Source organism: Sarcophilus harrisii, chromosome 3 (assembly GCF_902635505.1).
Source record: "Sarcophilus harrisii chromosome 3, mSarHar1.11, whole genome shotgun sequence".
Lineage (NCBI taxonomy): Eukaryota > Metazoa > Chordata > Mammalia > Dasyuromorphia > Dasyuridae > Sarcophilus > Sarcophilus harrisii.
In genome coordinates, this window is record NC_045428.1 from 408,542,272 (window position 1) to 408,563,256 (window position 20,985).

At 33.9% G+C, this 20,985-nt stretch overlaps 1 protein-coding gene across 7 annotated transcripts in view; it reads right to left on the reverse strand.

The window, feature by feature from the left end:
* The window catches only part of CSRNP3 (cysteine and serine rich nuclear protein 3), a 250,612-nt gene that overhangs the window by 46,037 nt on the left and 183,590 nt on the right, over window positions 1-20,985 (reverse strand). Inside the window, exon 1 of one of the 7 annotated variants that reach the window (XM_031960547.1) lies at window positions 4,493-4,854. The exons of the other annotated variants lie outside the window; for them this stretch is intronic. Coding sequence (XP_031816407.1) covers window positions 4,493-4,514 — 22 coding nt within the window. The 5' untranslated portion in view covers window positions 4,515-4,854. Of the gene's footprint in view, window positions 1-4,492; window positions 4,855-20,985 lie in introns of those variants that run through there. 7 annotated transcript variants of the gene reach the window in all.

The following is a 20,985-nucleotide window of genomic DNA, read 5'->3' on the forward strand; positions in this document are numbered from 1 at the left end:
TTCAGGATTAGACACAGAATTCAGGGCCACTGTTCTCAAACTTCTTCATAGGCTAGCCTCACCTTATTTCTTATACAATGCTCAGTGCTCAAATGACTCACCCATGAAAATGTTAGTTGCTTCCCTTCAACTCTGCTCTTTCCATATCAACTCTCTTACTACTCAAGGAGTAGCTGGAGAAAAACAAACAAACCAACCTTGGCAGTTTTGGAGGATGGGAAGAAAGATTTTTGAAGAATTGGAAGAGCAAATCCAGCCCTAGCTTAGAGAAACTTATCTTTAAAGCAGTCTTTGAAATGGCATGTCTATATGGTGGGTTGACATGGCTCTTCCCCAATTAATCAATCTATCAACAAATACTTATTAAATACCTACTTTGTGCCAGGCACTGTGCATTAAACACTCGAGATACAAATGCAAAGAATAAATTTTTAAAAATATGTTCATCTATACTATTGAATTTTTTTATTTGACTTTATTATACAGTCTGAAATTCTACCAAGTAGGGTTTCATTTCAGGGGACAATAGTATCTTCCAAATTCCAATGGCCTTAAGATTCTTTCTGGACTATCAGTCTTTTATATTCTAATCTTAAATGAGTTCAATTCATTTCTTTCCTCCTAATTACTACCTAATGTCACATGTATCAGGGCCTTTGAAGTCGATGGTGGGAGGAAAGGTATTTTGGGAGCATTTTATGGGACACAGTAGAGGGGCATATAAAAGGAGATTGACATAAAACACAAGATGGGATACCTCCATACACACACACACACACACACACACACACACACATACAGTCTGTGAAAACATAAATTTTATCTGTTTTAATATTTTATTTAAGGTTGCCCCTTTGCTTATAAAGAGACAAGGAAATGTTTTTCTATCTTTTCCCACTTTTATTCTAGAATCAACCTCTTAGGCACTCTAATTGTACTATACTTCACTTTTTATGAATTTTATTGGCCTGAGTATCTAACCACCCTTTACAAAATTCTTTCATTTTTCTATTGAAAAATTAATTCCAAGATCCAATGAATTCATAAAAGATCTTTTAGAATCATCTCCATTCTTGTTTGGTTTACTTAATATGTTACCAACAATTGATTATTCTTGTTTCTCTAAGTCTTTTAAACACAGTTTAATATGTATGCACTACTACTTCCCTCCTCATTCTACCCAATAGGTTAGAAGTTCATCTCTTCAAGGAAAACTTTCTCCATTAATCTCACTAATTTTTCAAACTGTCAGTAGGATCCCTGAATCATTCCTTTGCCTCAGTAAACTCTTATAATTACTACTGTATATACAGATCTACTGATTTTCTCATAGTGCATTGTATATAATCTCCTTTATACAGAAAGTTTCTTGAAAATATGCTTGGTGCAAATATCTTTAAATGCAACAGACAAATAGTCTTTTGGGGGAATTAAATCTTATGGGGAAAAAGGTGAGATATCTATTTTAGCAAAATATATGGCCAGTGCCACTTTCAGTACCATAAGCCAGTTTACTTAACTCCAACTAGACCACAATTAAATTAAATTAATATTTATTAATATCTGTTACTCAGGCTGTGAGGGAAGGAAAAATTCCTCTTCAAAAGAATAATTTAAAAAGTACAATAAAAATCTCAAATATTTATTTTTCCATTTTCTGTCTTCTTAAATAAAGAATACTTGTTGCGTAATAAGGATTTCAGGGATAGTGGAAATTATGATAATAGTAATTAACATTCATATTATGATTTGCAAAGTTCTTTATAGAAACTATTTTATTTGGTCCTTGCAGTTGTAAAGGGCTGAAACTCTTAAAAGGTGTGCTTGAATCAGACCGGGCATAAGGCCTAATTACCTATTGGACAATAACTCTATTAGCATATGTTTGGAATTTCTCTTCTCACAGTGGATGCTAGCTCAATGCTTAAGGTTAAGAGACTTGTAGGTAAGGATTAGGGGGTGGAGTGAGAGAGCCAGAGAACTTCACTTGGGCTCAGAAGGAGGAGGAGAAAGTGGTGGAGATTCGTGGAGATTCTGGACTCTGGAATCAAGGAAGGATCCTTGGCAAAACTCCTGGCAATTTTGTCCATTTCCTTCACTTTTCCCCCCTAAAGACCAAAGACTTTTGTTCATCCTGAGACTTGGAAATTCTGAGGCCTCCAGGGAGGTAACCCGGACTTTACAGCAATTACATTGTAGACTAATTACTACAGGAATTTTATTTCCACTTTACAGTTGAGTACACTAAGGCTGAAAAAAAAAACCTCAAGTTATTTGCCTAGAGGCACAAGTGCAAGGGACAGAATCTGAACTGATATATATCCTGATTCCAGCAGTTTGTGTACCACACCACAGAAGTAAAAACTTTAAAATCAAGCTGGATAAGCCAATTTGAATGAACTTGTGATAGAGAGAGCCATCTTCATCCAGAAAGAAGACTGTGGGGACTGAATGTGGATCACAACATAGGATTTGCATCTTTGTTGTTATTGTTTGCTTTTTTCTTTCTCATTTTTTCCTTTTTGATATGATTTTTCTTGTGCAGCATTATAAAGGTGGAAATATGTATAGAATAGTTGCACATGTTTAACATATATTGAATTGCTTGCTGTCTAGGAGGGGAGGAAGAAGGGATGGAGAAAAAGTTGGAATACAGGAGTATACAAGGGTGAATGCTGAAAATTATCTTTGCATATATTTTGAAAATTAAAAGCTATCATTAAAAATAAAAATTAAAATTAAATTAAATTAACCTGATGTTTATCAGTAATTATCAGATTAATAAGTGAAAAGACATTTATTATGTACTTATTATATGTAAAATTTGGTCCTAAAAGCTAAAGATATAAATGGAAAAGGGGAGACAATTCCTGTTCTCAAGTAGCTCACATCTAGTGGAAGAAAAAAAAAAACATGTATAAGTTCTCAACTGCAAGTTGGATGGAAAAGTTCCATGATCCTTGGGGTACATCAACAAAGTGGATGGTGATATATCTTCTTCAATGTAATTTCCATAGATAAAACAAAATCTGTCACTGATGTTGAATCAATTTGTAATGCGCAGGACAAGCAGAGCTGCAGTTTGTGCCAATTATAAGCAGTTGTCAATAGTTGGATATGATGATTGACAAGAGGCAGTGATTTGGTTTGACAAACAGAAAGGAGGTTGTCTTCTTTTTGTACCTCAGGATGCCCTGATGCTTTGTTTAGGCTGACTTGCTTGCCTCATCAGTTGCACTTGGTCAACAGTTGATGGGAATGGTTAATCTTCTCCATAGGGATTGTGAGGGCAGGGCCAGTGGTTTGGGAGGGTGTTACTTTTTCTAGAGTCTTGGGATAAGTTGCTCATTGGTGATAATTGGTGCTGGTAATAGCCACATTCTCTTCAAGATTGCTTTTTTCAATGATGACATTGGGAACAGGACTAAAAGTAGAGATAATTTTTGGAAGGGTATTTCTATTGCTACGCATGTTGAACTCAATGTTCTATGCTCTAGCCACTGGGATCTGGGGGGAGGTACTGGGTGGTAGTTTTCACCCCCTTAGTAAATATTATCTTCTAACTTTCCTGTTACCTTTCTGCTAGATTGTGGAATGGATAGAATTCTGGCTTTCGAGTCAGATAGATCTGAGTTTAAATTTGGTCTCGGGCATTTACTATCTGAGTGACTCTGGGCAAGTTACTTTATCTTTGCTTTCTTAGTTTCTTCAAGTGTAAAATGGTGATAATAATAGAACCTAGTTCTCAGGAAGATTGTGATATTTGTAAAGACTAAATAAACAGTACCTAGCAGTATACTGGGGGTGTTTTAATATTTGCAAAGCATTTAGTACAGCCCTTAGCATATGTTAGGTGTTTAATAAATGAATACTCTTTCCCTCCCTTTTCCATTTATTTCAACTAGGCTGATATGACTGCCAATAGACAAATCTTGTATTTCATATGATTCAGGATGTTATTCTTGAAATATCTTATGACTCCAGCAAAGAAATCATTAGAAGTTCACTTTTATCAAGAGTCATACATGGGATTTATAGACTATGCTCATGAATTTTTAGATAACAGTTTCTTCTACTTGAGCTCATTCACATTTAATGCTTTCTATTTTTGTATGAATAGATCCTGTCATTCACACAACTGGAAATTTTAGTTCTAGCTAATAATGTATATTCTAATGTGACCACAGTTCCTTAATATAACATGATGGGTATTTGTTGTATTTTTTATTCCAGTAACTTAAGTGTTCTCTCTAAAATTCTTGGTAATCATGGTATTTCCTTCTTAGGGGATTGAATATTAGTCACATTTTACCCAATTAAGTATTTCCGTTTGCTATGAGTCATTTGACATTTGTTATAATTTACAACCAGTGAAATATTCTATCTTTTGTCTGATTGTATCTTTATGGAAATAACCAATGTCTCTATATTTCACTTTATCATTAGTTTGTTCACTAATATTTGGCATCATTCAGTCTATGTCATTTCTTACCATACGACCCTTGAACACACATCTCAGGACTTCTCCAGCTTTGGAGGTACTCTCTAAAACTGATTGACCAAAATTCTTTTCAGTGTTGTCAAGAACTGGAATATTGTTCTGTCATAATCAAGCCATTATTTAAAATCTTGAATGTCATTACCATACTGACGTGTTTGAACATGGGTTTCTTTTTTCATAATTCCATTGTTTATAAGCCCAAGTGCAGATATCAAAAGTACCATAAAAATGTATTACTCAGAAAATAATCAGAGTATCCTCAACAGTGATTATTTATACTTGTTTTTATAAGAGACATTCAAAAATACATAAAATTTTTAGAATATATTTTTATTTACATTGTTTATAGTGTCTTGGAAAGTAGTTGTATGTAATGAAACACGACCTGTTCCATCTAGATTTAGAGGTCTAAAGTAAGAAAAAATATATCAATGCATATGTCCTTATATGTTCTGAAAGATTCTGTCCTAGGCCTTCTTATCCTGTTCTCTCTCTACTCTCTCTTTAATCATTACCTCTAACTATTCAGATGATTCCCAAATCAAATGTCTTCATTCCCAACTCTTCCTAAAAGTTCAAGTCCCATATTTCCAACTGTTTTTTTTCCCCTCATCTCTCCATCTGGATTGTCCCACTAGAACTTTAAATTCAATTTAGTCAACAACTGAATTAATTTTTTAATTCAATGCTTCAAGTTACCTTCTTCTCTCTCATTTGTCCAAGACATCCAAATTAGGTGTATGTTTTGATCCTACCTATATAACATTCTCTCTATTTAGGCCCTAGTTCATGTCCTCAATTTTTTATGTCTAGATTATTAGAATAACGTTTTAGTTTCTCTTTCTAGTCATCACTTTACAATGCTGTTTGTGTGGCTATCCTCCATATCTATTCTTTTTTTTATTCTCTCCAATCTCAGACTCTCACAGGTGAGCTTTTGCCTTTTTTTGTCTGGCATCAACTCATTAAGCCACCACACACTTTCTCCTTCAATTTATCTCTTTATAACTCCCTTTTATGTTTTGCCTTTTCTCATTAGCATGTAGCTAATGAGGTATTAGGGCATTAGGACAAAGAGCAAGGACTGTCTTACTTGTTTTTATTTATATTCCCATGGTCAGCACATTATTTCTCTCATGTATGAATTATTGAATCAGGACCAAATTTCTTTTTCCTTTTTTACATCCTCATACAGAAATCAACCAGTGTGGGAAACCTTGAGCAAAGACTTACTCAAGCAGAGAACTGGTGAATTCCTATTCATTATGTTTGATCACACATGTTTGGGGTAGAAGTGAATTCTTTCTTTAATATGTATATTGATAAGTGTCTTTGACCAAGAACTGCGTGGTCCACATGATGTATCTCAAGTTCTTCATTGTAAAATAAATTACTCATTATTATATTCATTCTATCATTAATTGTTAACCAATAAGAGTTGATTTGCCTCTCTCAGGCATCTTATATACCATTTTCCAATGGTATATAATCTGTGAGTCTATTAAAAGCACTAGGAGTCATTGGCATTCAAGAGTGCCACTGATATATTTTTAAATTAATGAACATGCTAGCCTCATTAATAAAATGATTAAATCACCCAGAAACTATGTCTCTAGAACTTTTTAAATGAAACAGACATACATCCTGTCATATATCTAATACTTAAATGTTGTGTTTTATCAAGTACAATCCATTTCTTTTTTAAAAAAATTATTTGCTACCTTATTTTTCCCCATTTACATGTACAAACATTTCAAATGTTCATTTTAAAACTTCTCTCCCTTCCTCCTTGATTTCTTTGAAAAGGCAATTAGATATAGGTATCATCTATTTTCTATCTGTCTGTCTATCTATTTTAGTTGACATTTGTACATCTAGTCTATCTTTTCTTCAGTCTAACTTAACACCACAGCAAATAATCTTCTTAATGAACTACATATAATGTTACTTTTCTAGTAGTTCTAAATCTATTCGTCTAGCTTTATCTTATCCCTTTCACATAATCTGTGCTCCAGTGAAACTCGTTATTCCCTGTTTTCCATCATGCTTTGATCTTTGCTCATGCCATCCCCTGGAACAGCTTCTTTTCACTTCACAGCATTCCATTTGTTGATGTCCTTTCCCTTTTTTCATGGCTTAATTTAAATGTCACCATGTTGTACTCAGCATTCCCTGACTTACTCCTCCAACTTCATTCCCAGATAAATGTCATTTCCTCTTCTATAATTTCCTCATATTATTTTGCTTGAACTTCTCTTTTACAATTTATTATTCTCCTTTGCATCTCTTACTGGTACGTTCATCCTTCTCCATTAACTCACACTTACATATTGTTATGGAGGATAGCAGTGAAATTTCTTAGCCTGCAAATTAGCTCATAAGGTCATAAGTCTGACTGACTTCATGGCTACTTGTATGACAGGCATTCATGTCTGGAGTTCTACTTTTCTACTGAGGTTTCTGTTTCCTAGAAACCAGCTTGTCCTACATTCCTGATTCCTTCTTTAATTATATTTTGTGCAAGACCAACCTGGGAGAATATTACCTGGAAATAGTGATAAAACCCTCAGGCAGGATTAGAGGTTCAGCTGCACTTTTTCCCCCTATAGGAACTGGCCTGAGTGAGAAAACCCAACTGTATTGATACTCTTTGTTCTAGCCTCAGGGAATGGATATAAAACCTCCTCAGCCCAGAAAGCTCTGGGTTGGTTCATTGAAATTCCACATGTCCAAAATGGAATACATTTATCATATTTTATGAACCAAGCCTTCTTCCACATTCACTATCACTATTAAGGTGCTATTCTTCTTCTAGATACCTAGGTTCAGCATCTTTTTCTTTTTCTTTACTCCAACTCTCATATCTGCCTTCATAAGTGGCTGAGTTTTATTAATTCTACCTCTATAATATCCCTCCCATTCATTCCTTTCTTTTCACTCACTTAACTTCCATCCTAATTCAGATTTTTATTACCTTGTGTATGAGCTAGTATAACACCCTCCTAACTTAATGTGCTTCTAATTTCTCCCTCTTTCCTAATCATCTTCCATTCAGATGAAAAAAAAATCTTTCTCAAATCTGATCATGTTGCTTTCCTGCTTAAGACTTCATTGGCTCCCTATTACCTGTAGAGAAAATACAAACTCCTTAGTCAGCCCTTAAAGTTCTTGACTAACACCTATCTTTCTATTTTTATCACACATTATTCCCCTTTCATGCTCTATATTCTAGACAAATAGTCTTTAATGTCACATCCAAAGCTTTGTATTCTATCTACTGTCTATGTCTATGATGGTCACTTTACACATCTTAATAGAATTAAACAATTCTAGGGCTTCAGAGCTAAAAGAGCATCAGGAATTATCTAATCTAATTCATGTCTAGAAAAGAAGCCCCTCTTTAAAATACCTGACAAATGATCATCCACCCTTTACTTGATAAGTAATTGAAAATATTTTGTATTTACTTTGTCATTATTTATCTAAATGTAATACAGGAGAAACTCCTTGAAGGCAGGGGACTTAGAACTTACCACAGTGCTTTGAATACAGCCAATATTTAATTGTTTGCTGAATTGAATGGAATGGATAGATGATGAAAAACTCCTAAAATTCCTAAATCACAACAGCTAAGCCTGTAAGTTGCAGAAACTCAAGAGTTGGAAAAGACTTCAGTTCATTCCTGAAAAATAATTCTTTTTACAATAAACTAGAAAAATAATCTTCTGATTTTTATTTAAAGAATACAAATGAGAGTAACTACTACCTGCCAAAACAACCTGTTCTGCTTTTAGAGACTACTAATTGTAAGGAATTTTTCCTTAGATTAAGTCTAAACCAATCACTTACAACTTGGACCCACAGTTTCTAGTTATACTTCTTAAGCAAAATAAATCAAATTCCTTGTCCATAAGATACTTGAAGGCAGGTAACAATCTCCATTTAGTTTTCTCTTCCAAAACATTCCCAATTCCTTCTACTGATTCTCATATGACATCTCAAGGGCTTTCACCATCTTGTTCACCACTCTCTGAACATCTCCCCATTAATGTCCTTTCTAAAACATGGTCTTCAGATGGTTTCTTACCATCATATCAGAACACATGCATACATTTTCTTTTTAAGGTCTCAATTTATGTGGGAACAGCCCAATATGAAAACTCTTTTCTTGGATATAAATCAATTAACTCTTTTATAACTAATAATCTTAAAAACTTGGGTTTTATTTGTATTTATTTTAACATTAATTTATGGAATAAAATAAACATTTTTATAACATAATAGAGTAAAAAAGATGATTTCATATAAAACTGCAAATCTATCAGGTACAACTTGTTATTCCTTTTAAATATATAATTAAGTTATCATGTAAATTTCTTTTTTCCCTTCCCTTCCATTCTAAAGATGGCTATACATCACATATATATCTGTACATATATATGTAAACTCTTTTTATACATATTTCTACTTATTCGTTTTTATAAAATTTTTCCCTTTGATCACCACATGAAGTTGGTGAGTGATAAATATTATTATCTCTACTTAACAGATGAGAAAAATCAAAATCTTCAATGTCAAGAGAACATATTATAGAGAAAGAAGTGTTACCCTTGTTCTGCCTTCCAGACTAGCTGTGTGATCTTGGAAAAGTCACTTGCATTATAAAAGAGTAATAATAGTAACTATACTATCTACATTGCAGATGAGAAAAATATGTTACAAACCTTAAATGACTAAGTAAAGGTGAACTGTCATTACATCCCTTGTTCTTTGTCACACAAATTCTAAGGGTTAGAATCTGATTATGGATTTTTGTTTTCTGACATAATGATTTTCCTAAAACAGGTCTGACCATATTGTTCCATAACTCAATCAACACAAATAACTTTGTATTACTTTTTGGATCAAACAAACAGAAAAAACCCTCTTCTTGGCATTTAAAACCCTTTACAACTTGATACTTTTTCCAGGTTTATGACATATCACACTCTCATTCTTATCACAGTTCAAACAAACTGAATTTCTATTCCTTAGGCTATAGTGCTCCATTTCCCATTTCTGAGCCCTTGAACTGTTTGTCCAGTGATATCCTCAGCTATTGGCACAGTACTTGGTGTACAGAAGGCACTTAATCAATGGTTTTTGACTGACTGAGTCAATCAGTTAGATCAATCAGGCCTAATCTTACAAATAACAAAATTGATTAATGAAGATTATTACATTTTCCCATGTTCACACAATTGGAGCTGGGGCTCCTTCCATAAGTTTAGAATCAGAGAACCCAGATTCAAAAGCCAGCTCTGTGTAACCATCTATAAAATAGGGAGAATTGGACTTGATATCTTCTAGCTCTGCCTATGATACTATAAAAGTAGGAAGGATTATAGCTACCTTCTATTTATGTTTATACATAGACCTTTGCACACAGTAGCTGCTAAATAAAGGTTAGTGGACTTAAATGGAATTGTGTTCACAGTAGGTGAAAAGTATCTTCAGAGACAATTAGCACAAAATATAAATAATCATTTATTCAAAGAAATTTCCTGTTAATATTACTCTTTTATGAATGGTTGACGGCTCCTGGATATATTCAGCTAGCCTATTAACCTAGAAAATAACATCTCTAAAAATATTCACAAAACTTCCAATCGTTTCAATAAATCACTTACGCTAGGACTTTGTCTTCAGATAGTACTGAAGTTTTCATCTGGACACCTATACTTTTTGTAAACAAACAAAAACCCAATAAAGATTCCATAATTTCCTAGTGATTCTTAGCTCAAAATTTATGCTGCCTAGGGATTATCCTTTCTATTTTTCCTACATTCTTTTTACTGAATTTCAAATACATGAGGAAGACCTGAAGAAACTGGAAATATTTAATTTAAAGAAAGATTTAGGAGGATATTATACATGTCTTCAAGTACTTGAAAGACTGCCACAAGAAATTCAAAAGTTGTTAGTCTTGTCCTGCTTATGCAGACAAAACTAATAACAACAGGTCAAAATCGCAAAGAAGCAAATTATTCTTGGTATCAGGAAACTTTCTTCACAATTGGAGCTGTCCAAAAATGGAATGGGCTGCCTCAGAAAGTGGCGAGTTTCTTCTTATTTGAAGTATTTAAGCAAAACCTATACAATCACCACTTTTTAGATAGTGTGAGTGAGGGATAATTTCTCTAAGTACTGGTCAGAAAAGATGACTTCTGACATGTCTTCCAACTTATAAATTCTGGGACTCTTTGATGATAAAACAGTAGAAAGAACAACAATTTCAGAATCAGAAGATCTCAAATCACATATCTACTTATTCCCTGGATAGCCTTTGACAACTCATTTTACTGGACCAATTTATTAATCTGTAAAATAAAGTTAATACTAGATAGTCTGTCAGGTCTTTTCAAATTCAAAATCCTATGATATTAATGATATACACCCTAGGAATAGAGTTTCTTTTTTCCCTATATGGACAATTAAGCTTTAGATTCCATTAAATTTGTGTTCTAAGGCCTATAGAAGTTGACATGCACTGCATTTCAATTAATGATAAATCCTTTAAGACAAAGTCAATTCTCTTCTCAGGGTAAAGAATTGGAAATTGAGGGAATGCCCATCAATTGAAGAATGGATGAATAAATTGTGGTATGTCATAATGACATTATTATTATTCTGTAAGAAATGATGAGCAAGATACTCTCAGAAAAATCTGGAAAGTAGAACTCAAGCAAAGTGAAATATACTGTACAAAGTAATAGCAATGTTGTAGGACGATCATCTGTGAATATCTTTGCTATGCTCAGCACTACAGTGATCCATGATGCTATCTATAACTAGAGAAAGAATTGACTGTGTCGTCCATATGCAGATTGAAAAATACTCTTTTTAAAATTTTTACTTTATTTTTCTTGAGTATTTTTTGGGGAAGGGAATTATGGTTTTCTTTCACAACATGACTTATGTGGAAAGGTTTTGTATAACATTACATGTGCCTTCTTAAAGGGGGTGTGGATGGGAAGGATGGGAGAGAATCTGGAACACAAAAAGTTTTAAAAGCAAATGTAAACATATAACTGTTGACATAAAAAATTTTTTTTAAAAGACACAGCTTAAACACTGCAAGCTGTTTCCTGATCTCCACCACAAACTCCCAATCCTAGTGCTCTCTCCAAAACCATCTTATTATTAAGTATATTGTGTATGTTTTCATTTATTCACCTTACATTTGTGCAGTATATATTCATATATACATATATGTATATGTTTGTCTCTCCAATAGAATGTAAGTCCTTACCACAGTGGAAAGTAGTTTGTTCTTTGTACTTGTATCTTCAGTAGTTAGCTCCGTGTTGGACACAAAAGAAGTGCTTGTTGATTATTGATTGATTTGGAATTTTGAAAAACCAAACATCTATTCTGGTGGCCCACAAAAGCCTTGTGTCAAAAAACCCTGAACTGAGAATCAGAAAGGTTGGTATTGCCAGTGATTCAGTAAGTGACCTTGGACAAATTACTTTTCTTTGAGTTTCAGTTTATTCGAATGTGAAATACACGGCCAACTCTAGATAGGTAAGCTCCAAAATTCTGAAATACTATCTTAGTAAGCATGAAAATTAATGATATGAAAGGTTTATAGTCATTGAAACAACTTATGAAGTCATCTTATTTAAGGGATGTGGGGAGATATGAATTGTTTCAGTAAAAGATCTCCAGAGCTGAAAGAGATTTTTGAAGAATAAAAATATTAAGCAACTTGTTATCTAAAGGAAGACAGCTTAATATTTTTTAGTTTGTTTTTAATTTATAGAATAAAGCAAGAATTTCCATAACTTAGTACAATAAAAGATGATTGAACATGAAATTGCAAATCTACTATGCACAACTTGCTATTTCTTTCAAATATACAACAATGATATGAACAAGTTGTGGCATATGACAACTTAGTATTTGTTACTCAGAGGGAGGATTTTTAAAAAATATTTTCCCAATTCAACTTCTTGAGTTCTATTCTTACCCATTCTACTTGTCACCTAGCACATATATCACAAGGAAGTTTGGCTAGAAATGCATGAGAATTTCCTCTGTGTTCTTAGGAAGATGAACTAGGAAAGTGAGGAAAAAATGATCCGAGTGCCTTTTTTTTTTTTTAACCTCCATCCCCAAGGTACTATAGCCATCTGTTCTCCAGACTTCTCAAACTTGAAAAGGCCTATGGCTGTAGGACAATTGGGGTCTACGGTCTTGCAGAGCACAGCTGGGGAAATCCTTGCTATGGGTTCTACCCTTGTGGGTCCTCAGCTGGGTATACAAGCTCACAGAGGGAGAGTAGTTATCCTTCTCTTCTGGGAGCAGCACAGCTGCCAGGAGCTGCTGGTCTATTCTTCCTTTTATTTGGCTATAAAGGCACTGGGCAGGAAAAGGGGAATCAACTAAATGTGCACCCCACATCCTTAAAGATTCTTTGAACACAAAAAATTATTTTAATTCTGAAAAATACAAATAGGAGAGATATTCCTCTTTAAGGTACTTTACCATAATTCAAATTGTTTAATGTTACATCTTTTGTTGTCTTCTTTTCTATTAATGAGAGAAAGAGAAGAAGAGAGACAGAGAGAGATACAAACAGAGAGAAATCCTCTTGTTCAGTTCAATATTTTAGTGAATTAAATTGTAGCTGTAGTTTGGAAAGCAAGAAAACCAAAAGATGTTGCATTTTCTATAGAACATGTTATCTTCTCTCTGTAAATTTTTTTTTGGGGGAAAGGGGAGAACCTAACTAAACCTTTAAAATGAATGTATAGGAGCTCTAGAAAAGCACATATCTGAAAAAATGGATATCAAAATTTGACATTGTATAGCCTGTATGTGGATTTTCTACCCCTACTCCCAAATTAAATGAAAGTCACTCAGACTGGCAGGCTCCAGAAGGTTAATGATCAATATCCCAACAAGGTTACAGATAATTTAAATGATTGAAAGAAGTCATAAAGAATAACCCTGGTTGCTCTGCTTTTTTAGTATTATCTTTCAAGTCTCCTAATGTTGGGTAGCAGAAGGTTTAAATCACTTAAATTGGTATCATTAAGCAACAATTGGGATACATGTTTTAAGTGGCTTTAAACTAACTGCAGAATCAATGTCTGATTCCCTCAAATAGTTCTTTTACCAAAACAATTTTGGACAGGGAGAGTGGAGGGGAGAACTTGAGGAAGGAGAAGGCAGCAGCAATTATATTATCTGTGACACAGAACATTGCAAAATATATCAAATGATGAATTAAGATTATAACCCATTCCTCCCATCTGAAAAACTTGTTATAAGTGACAGTAAAAAGAAAGGCAAGGGTGAATGAAATACCTGGGGAGGACAAGGCAATATAAAGCATTTCACTATTTGTTGTACTGCAAATGTCTGATATGTCCCATGAGGGAAACATATTTTACTACTTCCATTGCATTAATGAATCAAATTTGAGCATTCTGCTCTTGGATAGCTATAAAAAAGCAAGTAGGTTAGATGTTTTAAATTAAACAGGATAGCGTATGACTAAAGATTGAATATCATGGCATTGGTGGTGGTGTTTATTGTTGTTCATTTGCTTCTGTTAAGTGTCTGACTTCTTGTGACCCCATTTGGGATTTTCTTGGCAAAGAAATTGGAATGATTTGCTAAATCCTTTTCCAGTTCATTTTACAGATGATGAAACTGAGGCAGACAGGGTTAAGTGACTTGACCAGGGATAAAGCAGTGTCTGAGATCAGATTTGAAATCTCGGAGATGAGTCTTCCTGTCTCCAGGTTTGACACTTTATTCACTGTGCTATCTAGCTGTCACTGTTTTAATATAAACAGAACAAATACTAATAGAGATAGATTAGGAAAACATTTTGTGAACTTTCTTCAAAAGTACCATTATTTTTATTATTGTTATTGCTCATTATGTAATTTAAATATCTCTACAGTAAGAAAGTAACATGGGGGTAATTTTCTAACTAAAATTCAGGTTTACACTAGGTATATTCAAATTTAAAAGATGGAAGTGATTTCTTATACTGCAATGAATAGTCAAAAGAAAAACAATCAGTTTGATCAAGCCTTTATCTCATAATTATAGTACAACTCACTGAAGTGTTCCTGCTTGCCCTGCACATGTTTTGATGTCTGTTTCCGTCTCCATTTGCCTCTCTGTCTGTCTCTCTCACTACTCTTCTTCTTTTTATTTATTTATTTTTTATTTAATAGCCTTTTATTTACAGGTTATATGTATGGGTAACTTTACAGCATTAACAATTGCCAAACCTCTTGTTCCAATTTTTCACCTTTTACCCTCCACCTCCTCCCCCAGATGGCAGGATGACCAGTAGATGTTAAATATATTAAAATATAAATTAGATACACAATAAGTATACATGACCAAAACGTTATTTTGCTGTACAAAAAGAATCAGACTCTGAAATATTGTACAATTAGCTTGTGAAGGAAATCAAAAATGCAGGTGGGCATAAATATAGGGATTGGGAATTCAATGTAATGGTTTTTAGTCATCTCCCAGAGTTCTTTCTCTGGGTATAGCTGGTTCAGTTCATTACTGCTCCATTGGAAATGATTTGGTTGATCTCATTGCTGAGGATGGCCAGGCCCATCAGAACTGGTCATCATATAGTATTGTTGTTGAAGTATATAATGATCTCCTGGTCCTGCTCATTTCACTCAGCATCAGTTCGTGTAAGTCTCTCCAGGTCTTTCTGAAATCATTCTGTTGGTCATTTCTTACAGAACAATAATATTCCATAATTTTCATGTACCACAATTTATTCAGCCATTCTCCAACTGATGGGCATCCACTCAGTTTCCAGTTTCTGGCCACTGCAAAGAGGGCTGCCACAAACATTCGTGCACATACAGGTCCCTTTCCCTTCTTTAAGATCTCTTTGGGATATAAGCCCAGTAGTAACACTGCTGGATCAAAGGGTATGCACAGTTTGATAACTTTTTGAGCATAGTTCCAAACTACTCTCCAGAATGGTTGGATTCGTTCACAACTCCACCAATAATGCATCAATGTCCCAGTTTTCCCGCATCCCCTCCAACAATCATCATTATTTTTTCCTGTCATCTTAGCCAATCTGACAGGTGTGTAGTGGTATCTTAGAGTTGTCTTAATTTTCATTTCTCTGATTAATTCTCTGACTTGGAGCATCTTTTCATATGACTAGAAATAGTTTCAATTTCTTCATCTGAGAATTGTCTGTTCATATCCTTTGACCATTTTTCAATTGGAGAATGGCTTGATTTTTTATAAATTAGAGTTAATTCTCTATATATTTTGGAAATGTCTCTCACTACTCTTCAATTTCTCCTTTTATATTAGCTCATTCCCTGCAGTCTACAAACTCATCCATGCAAAGGTATGATGATAAATCAACACTTATGGGGGGAAAGTACACATAAAACACTTTTAATAATGTTTAAGTTTAAATCTTCAAGCTTTAAACTTGACCTGCATTATTACTATTTTCTCTATCACTTTCTTAAATCTAGATAATCAACAAAACAATAAATCAAGCCCTGATTTGTAGCATTTGCTGATTTCCAAGGTTTACATGCTTATGCTGAAAATTTAACATCTGGCCCTTGCAAGCCAGTAGGAACCAGCTTAAAACATATTTGCTATATACCAGCATATCTATCCCCTATTATAGCATCCTAGATCTCTCTTTCCTAATAGAATCAAAATCCTAGAAAAAAAAGCAGTCTTGTCCATACTTTCTTTTCTACCCTTCGCTTCTCAGCCCTTCTAAATCAGGCATCTGAATATATTACTCATCTGAGTCAGCCCTCTCCAAAGCTACTATTGATGCCTTAACAACCAAATCTGATGGCTTTTTTTTCAGTTCTCAACCTTCTTGACTCCTATTATACACCACAACACTATTGACTACTCTTTCCTCCATGGTACTCTTTCCTGTTTTTTTTTTTTTTTGTGACATGTTCTCTCCTGGTTCTCCCAATACCTGGCTACTCCTCAGTTTCCTGTTTTGAAACATTGTCTGTTTCAGGCCCATAAACTGGATGTCCCCCAAGGTTGAAAGTTCCTAGGGGTTCAATTATCATCCCCCTGCAAGAAGATAACCAGATAAATATATCACTCTCTAGTCTCTTTCCTGAGATTCAATCTGACTCCATCAATTGCCTAGTGGAGATTTATACTGAATATTATGTAGGCATCTTAAATTAAGTCAACATATCCAAAGCAGAAGTCAGTATCTTTTCCCCAGACTCACACCTCTTTTGAACTTCCCTATTTCTGAAGAATACCACCAAACTTCTAGGCATATGTATTGCAGGGGGTTTTCAATGTGGATTTCTTGAAGTTATCAATTGCTTCCTCTTCCCATATCTTGTCAGTTCTCCAGTCTAATCAATCCTATCTCAACATCTCTTTCATTCATATATATTTCTCCCATCACATCACCACTACCCAAGTTTTAGTTAATGCTTTTCTCAGGTTTCACTTGAACTATACAGAAACACTTTAAATGCTCACATCTCTCTCCAATCTACCCTCCCTATAATTGCCAAAGTGTATATTCTTAAAGCTCAGGATTAACTGTGTCATTCCAATGTTCAATACATACTAGAAACTCCCTATTACAGGATCATAGATTTAGAAATGAAAGGGATCATCAAGTCCAGTCCCCTAATTTTTACAGATGAAGAAACTGAATACAGCACAGGGCTATTAAATGACCTGGCTGGAGTTACAGGATTATCTGAAGAAGAATTCAAACTTGGGTCTTTCTATTTCTAAGTTCAATACTATATCCACCTTACTTTGTTGTTGGGTTGATTTTTAATTGTGTCTGACTATAACTCCATTTAGGGTTTTCTTGGCAAAGATACTGGAGTGGGTTTGCCATTTTTCTTTCCAGCTCATTTTTGTAGATGAGGAAACTGAGGCAAACAGGATTAAGAGACTTACCCAGGGTCACAAAGCTAGTACGAGTCTGAGACCAGATTTGAATTCAAGAAAATGAGTTTTCCTGACTCCAAGACTGGCATTCTATTCACTGAACCACCAAGGTGCCCTTTATAATACCTAGTTTCCTATTCAGCAATTATAAATACAAAGTCCCACACACCTTGTATTATGATTCTTACAAGGTATTAAGACAGTAGAATTAATAGAGACAATAATTATCTAATTTAGCATGGTTCAGTATGATTGATCTGATCCTACAAAGAGATGTTATGGGCCAGAACTTGAAACAAGGTACTAAGTGGAATTGAGGAGACAATGGTTAAATCTAATTTAGCAGTGATTTAATCTTACAACAAATAATGGTTTCCTAGTGATGTAATGATTGGAGTATACTCAGTGCACAGCATATAAGCAAGAAGCTCTCAGGGCCAGACACAGAAGCCCACACTAGCCCACTCTCGGAGGCGGAGGCAGATTCATTCCAACTTCCACCTTTGTGTGGGCTGGAGACTTTCGGAGGAGGAGAGGCTGAAGCTGGCAGAGGGAAAGGACTAGCGGCAAGAGCTCTTGGAACCAAGGAGAGAGACAGGCCTCTAAGAAAGCTAACTGGGCCCAAGGAAGGACAAGACTTGGACAGAGACAATAAAGGATTTGGACTTTAACCCCTGGCTGCATTTGAAGTGATTATTATTCTTAACTGAAATGAAGGCTGCTCCCAGAAGCCCCCCAAGAAAACTGCTCCCAGAGAACATTACAATTTAGAAAAGAACATTACGCCTTGGGAGCTCTTCTGAGACTAGAACCCTCTAATAAGGAAAATATTTCCTTTCTTATTTTCCCATTTATATTTCTTTGTGTAATTGTTGCTTGTTTGTTCTACTTTGAATATCTTCTTTCCTATTTGTTTCTGGCCTTGGATCAGACCCTTACCTGTTATCCAAGTATTTTTTTGTTGTTGTCCTTCATTTTTGAAGGGTTCCAAAATGACATTAGTATGTTGGAGTTAAGGTACAGTGAGTGTGTCCAACGGTGACTGATCAGATTAATATGAGCTTGAAAGTCTATCATAGATTAGGCACAAATAGTCCACATGAACATTTAGAGTGGAGATATCTATAAATTTGCAAGTCTCACATTTCTTTTGAGCTGCTTCAATTCTGCTTTGGTCATAGAGTACCTTCTTTGATGTGGACATCCATGCTAAATGGTACTATGACAATTTCTCTCGATTCACAATCAATTCCAAAGTTCTTCAGAAAAACCTTGAGAGTAGCTTCTTCTGACCTCTATGTGAGCATTTGCCTTATATAAGAGCTCCATAAAATAGTCATGTAGGCAAAAGTTCTTTTGGCATTCAAACAATGCAACTAGCCCATCGCTGTTATGCTTTCTGCATTAATATTAAATGCTTGGCAGATCAGCTCATCAACCAAGTAGGCATGAGCAATAGACACTAGACATCAGTTTATCTGGAGATTTTCCTAAAATAATCCAAGTAAGGACAGTGAGTCAAAGAGAGAGAAACTATCCCTTTCTGAGTCAGGATCAAATATGGTCCATGTGAACCTTAGGTCTGGGAGGTCCTAGGTCCTAGGTTGCATTTGAGTATTTTCCCTTTTATCTGACAGATTTTGTTTAATCTTGTACTTGAGATTGCATTGCTGTAAAGAAACTCTCAGTGAGGAAATTCCCTCTATGAGTATAAATTAGCAACTGTTGAGCAATTTAAATTTGTCTAGGAGCACTGAGAAATCAAGTGAACAGAGGCTGGATTTGAATCCAGATCTTCCCAAGGGGAAGGATGGCATAGTATCCACTACAATTTACTCTTTCTGTATGGGCACAGAGGACCAAACTCAAAAGATCAATTGAGTTCAGTGATATGACGACTTGTATAATAGTGGCCAAACTTGGTTTTTTCCTATTGATATTTTTAAAAATTGTTATTCATTTTTAACTTTTATATTTATATTTATATATATTTAACTTAATTTAACATTAATAAACATTTCTATGAATATAATAAAAAGATAATTGTACATGACCACAAATCTGTCATGTATAACTTGCTATTCCTTTTAAATATGTAATAAAGTTATCATACAAATTTCCTTTCCCCTTTTTTCTTTCCCTTATCTCCGCTCTAGAAATGGCTACCAGTAGATGCAAATATACATATGTGTTTAAAACTATTCTATGCATACTTCTATTTTATCAGTTGTTTCTTTGTATGCAGACAGCATCTTCCTTTATATGTGCTTTGTAGTTAATTTAAGTATTTATATTAAAGTGATTTAGTTGCTCAAAGCTGTTCTTAAATCAATATTACTCTTATTGTATACAAGTGATTCTTAAAGCTTTTTCCATTCATGCCTCTTTTTCACCTAAATTTTTTATATAACCTTGGTTTTAGATATGTATATATGCAAATCAAACATTTATTAATAATAAATCATAATTTCACAACCCCCATATTCAGTCAGACAGAGGTATGAACCAATCTTAAAAAGCATCATATACAATTTTTTCTGTATGCATTGCCATAACTCAAAAGATCATTAGTCAAAATGCTGATTTATATAGGAAACTGGTATTCTATATATTTTAAAAATTTTATTCATTAATTTGTATTATATACTATTAAAAAATGTAATTAATAAACATTTCAGAATTAATAAGATTTATAATTAAATTTCATGTTAAACTCTATCTAATGCTAATGTTACAAAAATTTCTTTCATGTATATTTCTAATTCCCTCATGAATGCACCAAACAAAATAGTGTAATACCTTGATATTTGATATTGTTCTTTATCAGGACACATCTTCTATCTGATCTGTATAATTCATGACATTAACTCTAAAGTGATTAGTTGCTAAAGCTTTTCTTAAATCAATTCCTTCTTATTGATACAATTTCTAATAGTATTTCTTATCTCTTCACAATTTATATAACCTGTTTGATTTTATATCAAATGTGATAATTTATAGAATCATATTTCAACCATATAGAGTTTACAATATATTTGTATGTTCATCTTCTGAACCAAGGAAAATGGAACAATTAACATTTCGGATTCCATTTGAGCATTTCATTATTATCCTATAATGTTTTAGATTCACACACATTATGGCAGATTGGTGCAGGAATAGATGAACTTACAACATGGAAAATTTTCAAAAATCTAACTAATCATATCTTGGATGTCAATTTTGTAAAAAGAAAATCACATTATAGATAAGAGCATTTTTAATTAAACATTTCAAAGACTATTATGAAATACATAGAAAAGAATAAAAAGGTATTAAAGTATTAAAAAAAAGAATTTTTAAGCTAAAGCAAGAAAATTAGAATAAGGATAAAGATTTGTGAAATGGACCAAGGTAGAAAAAGTCCAGAGTGTATAATTAATTAAATTTAATCATTTGTATAAGACCTAGTGTGAATGAAAACTTTTTAAAAATCAATTTTATTTTATTTTCAATTCTGCATTCTCTCCTCTCTA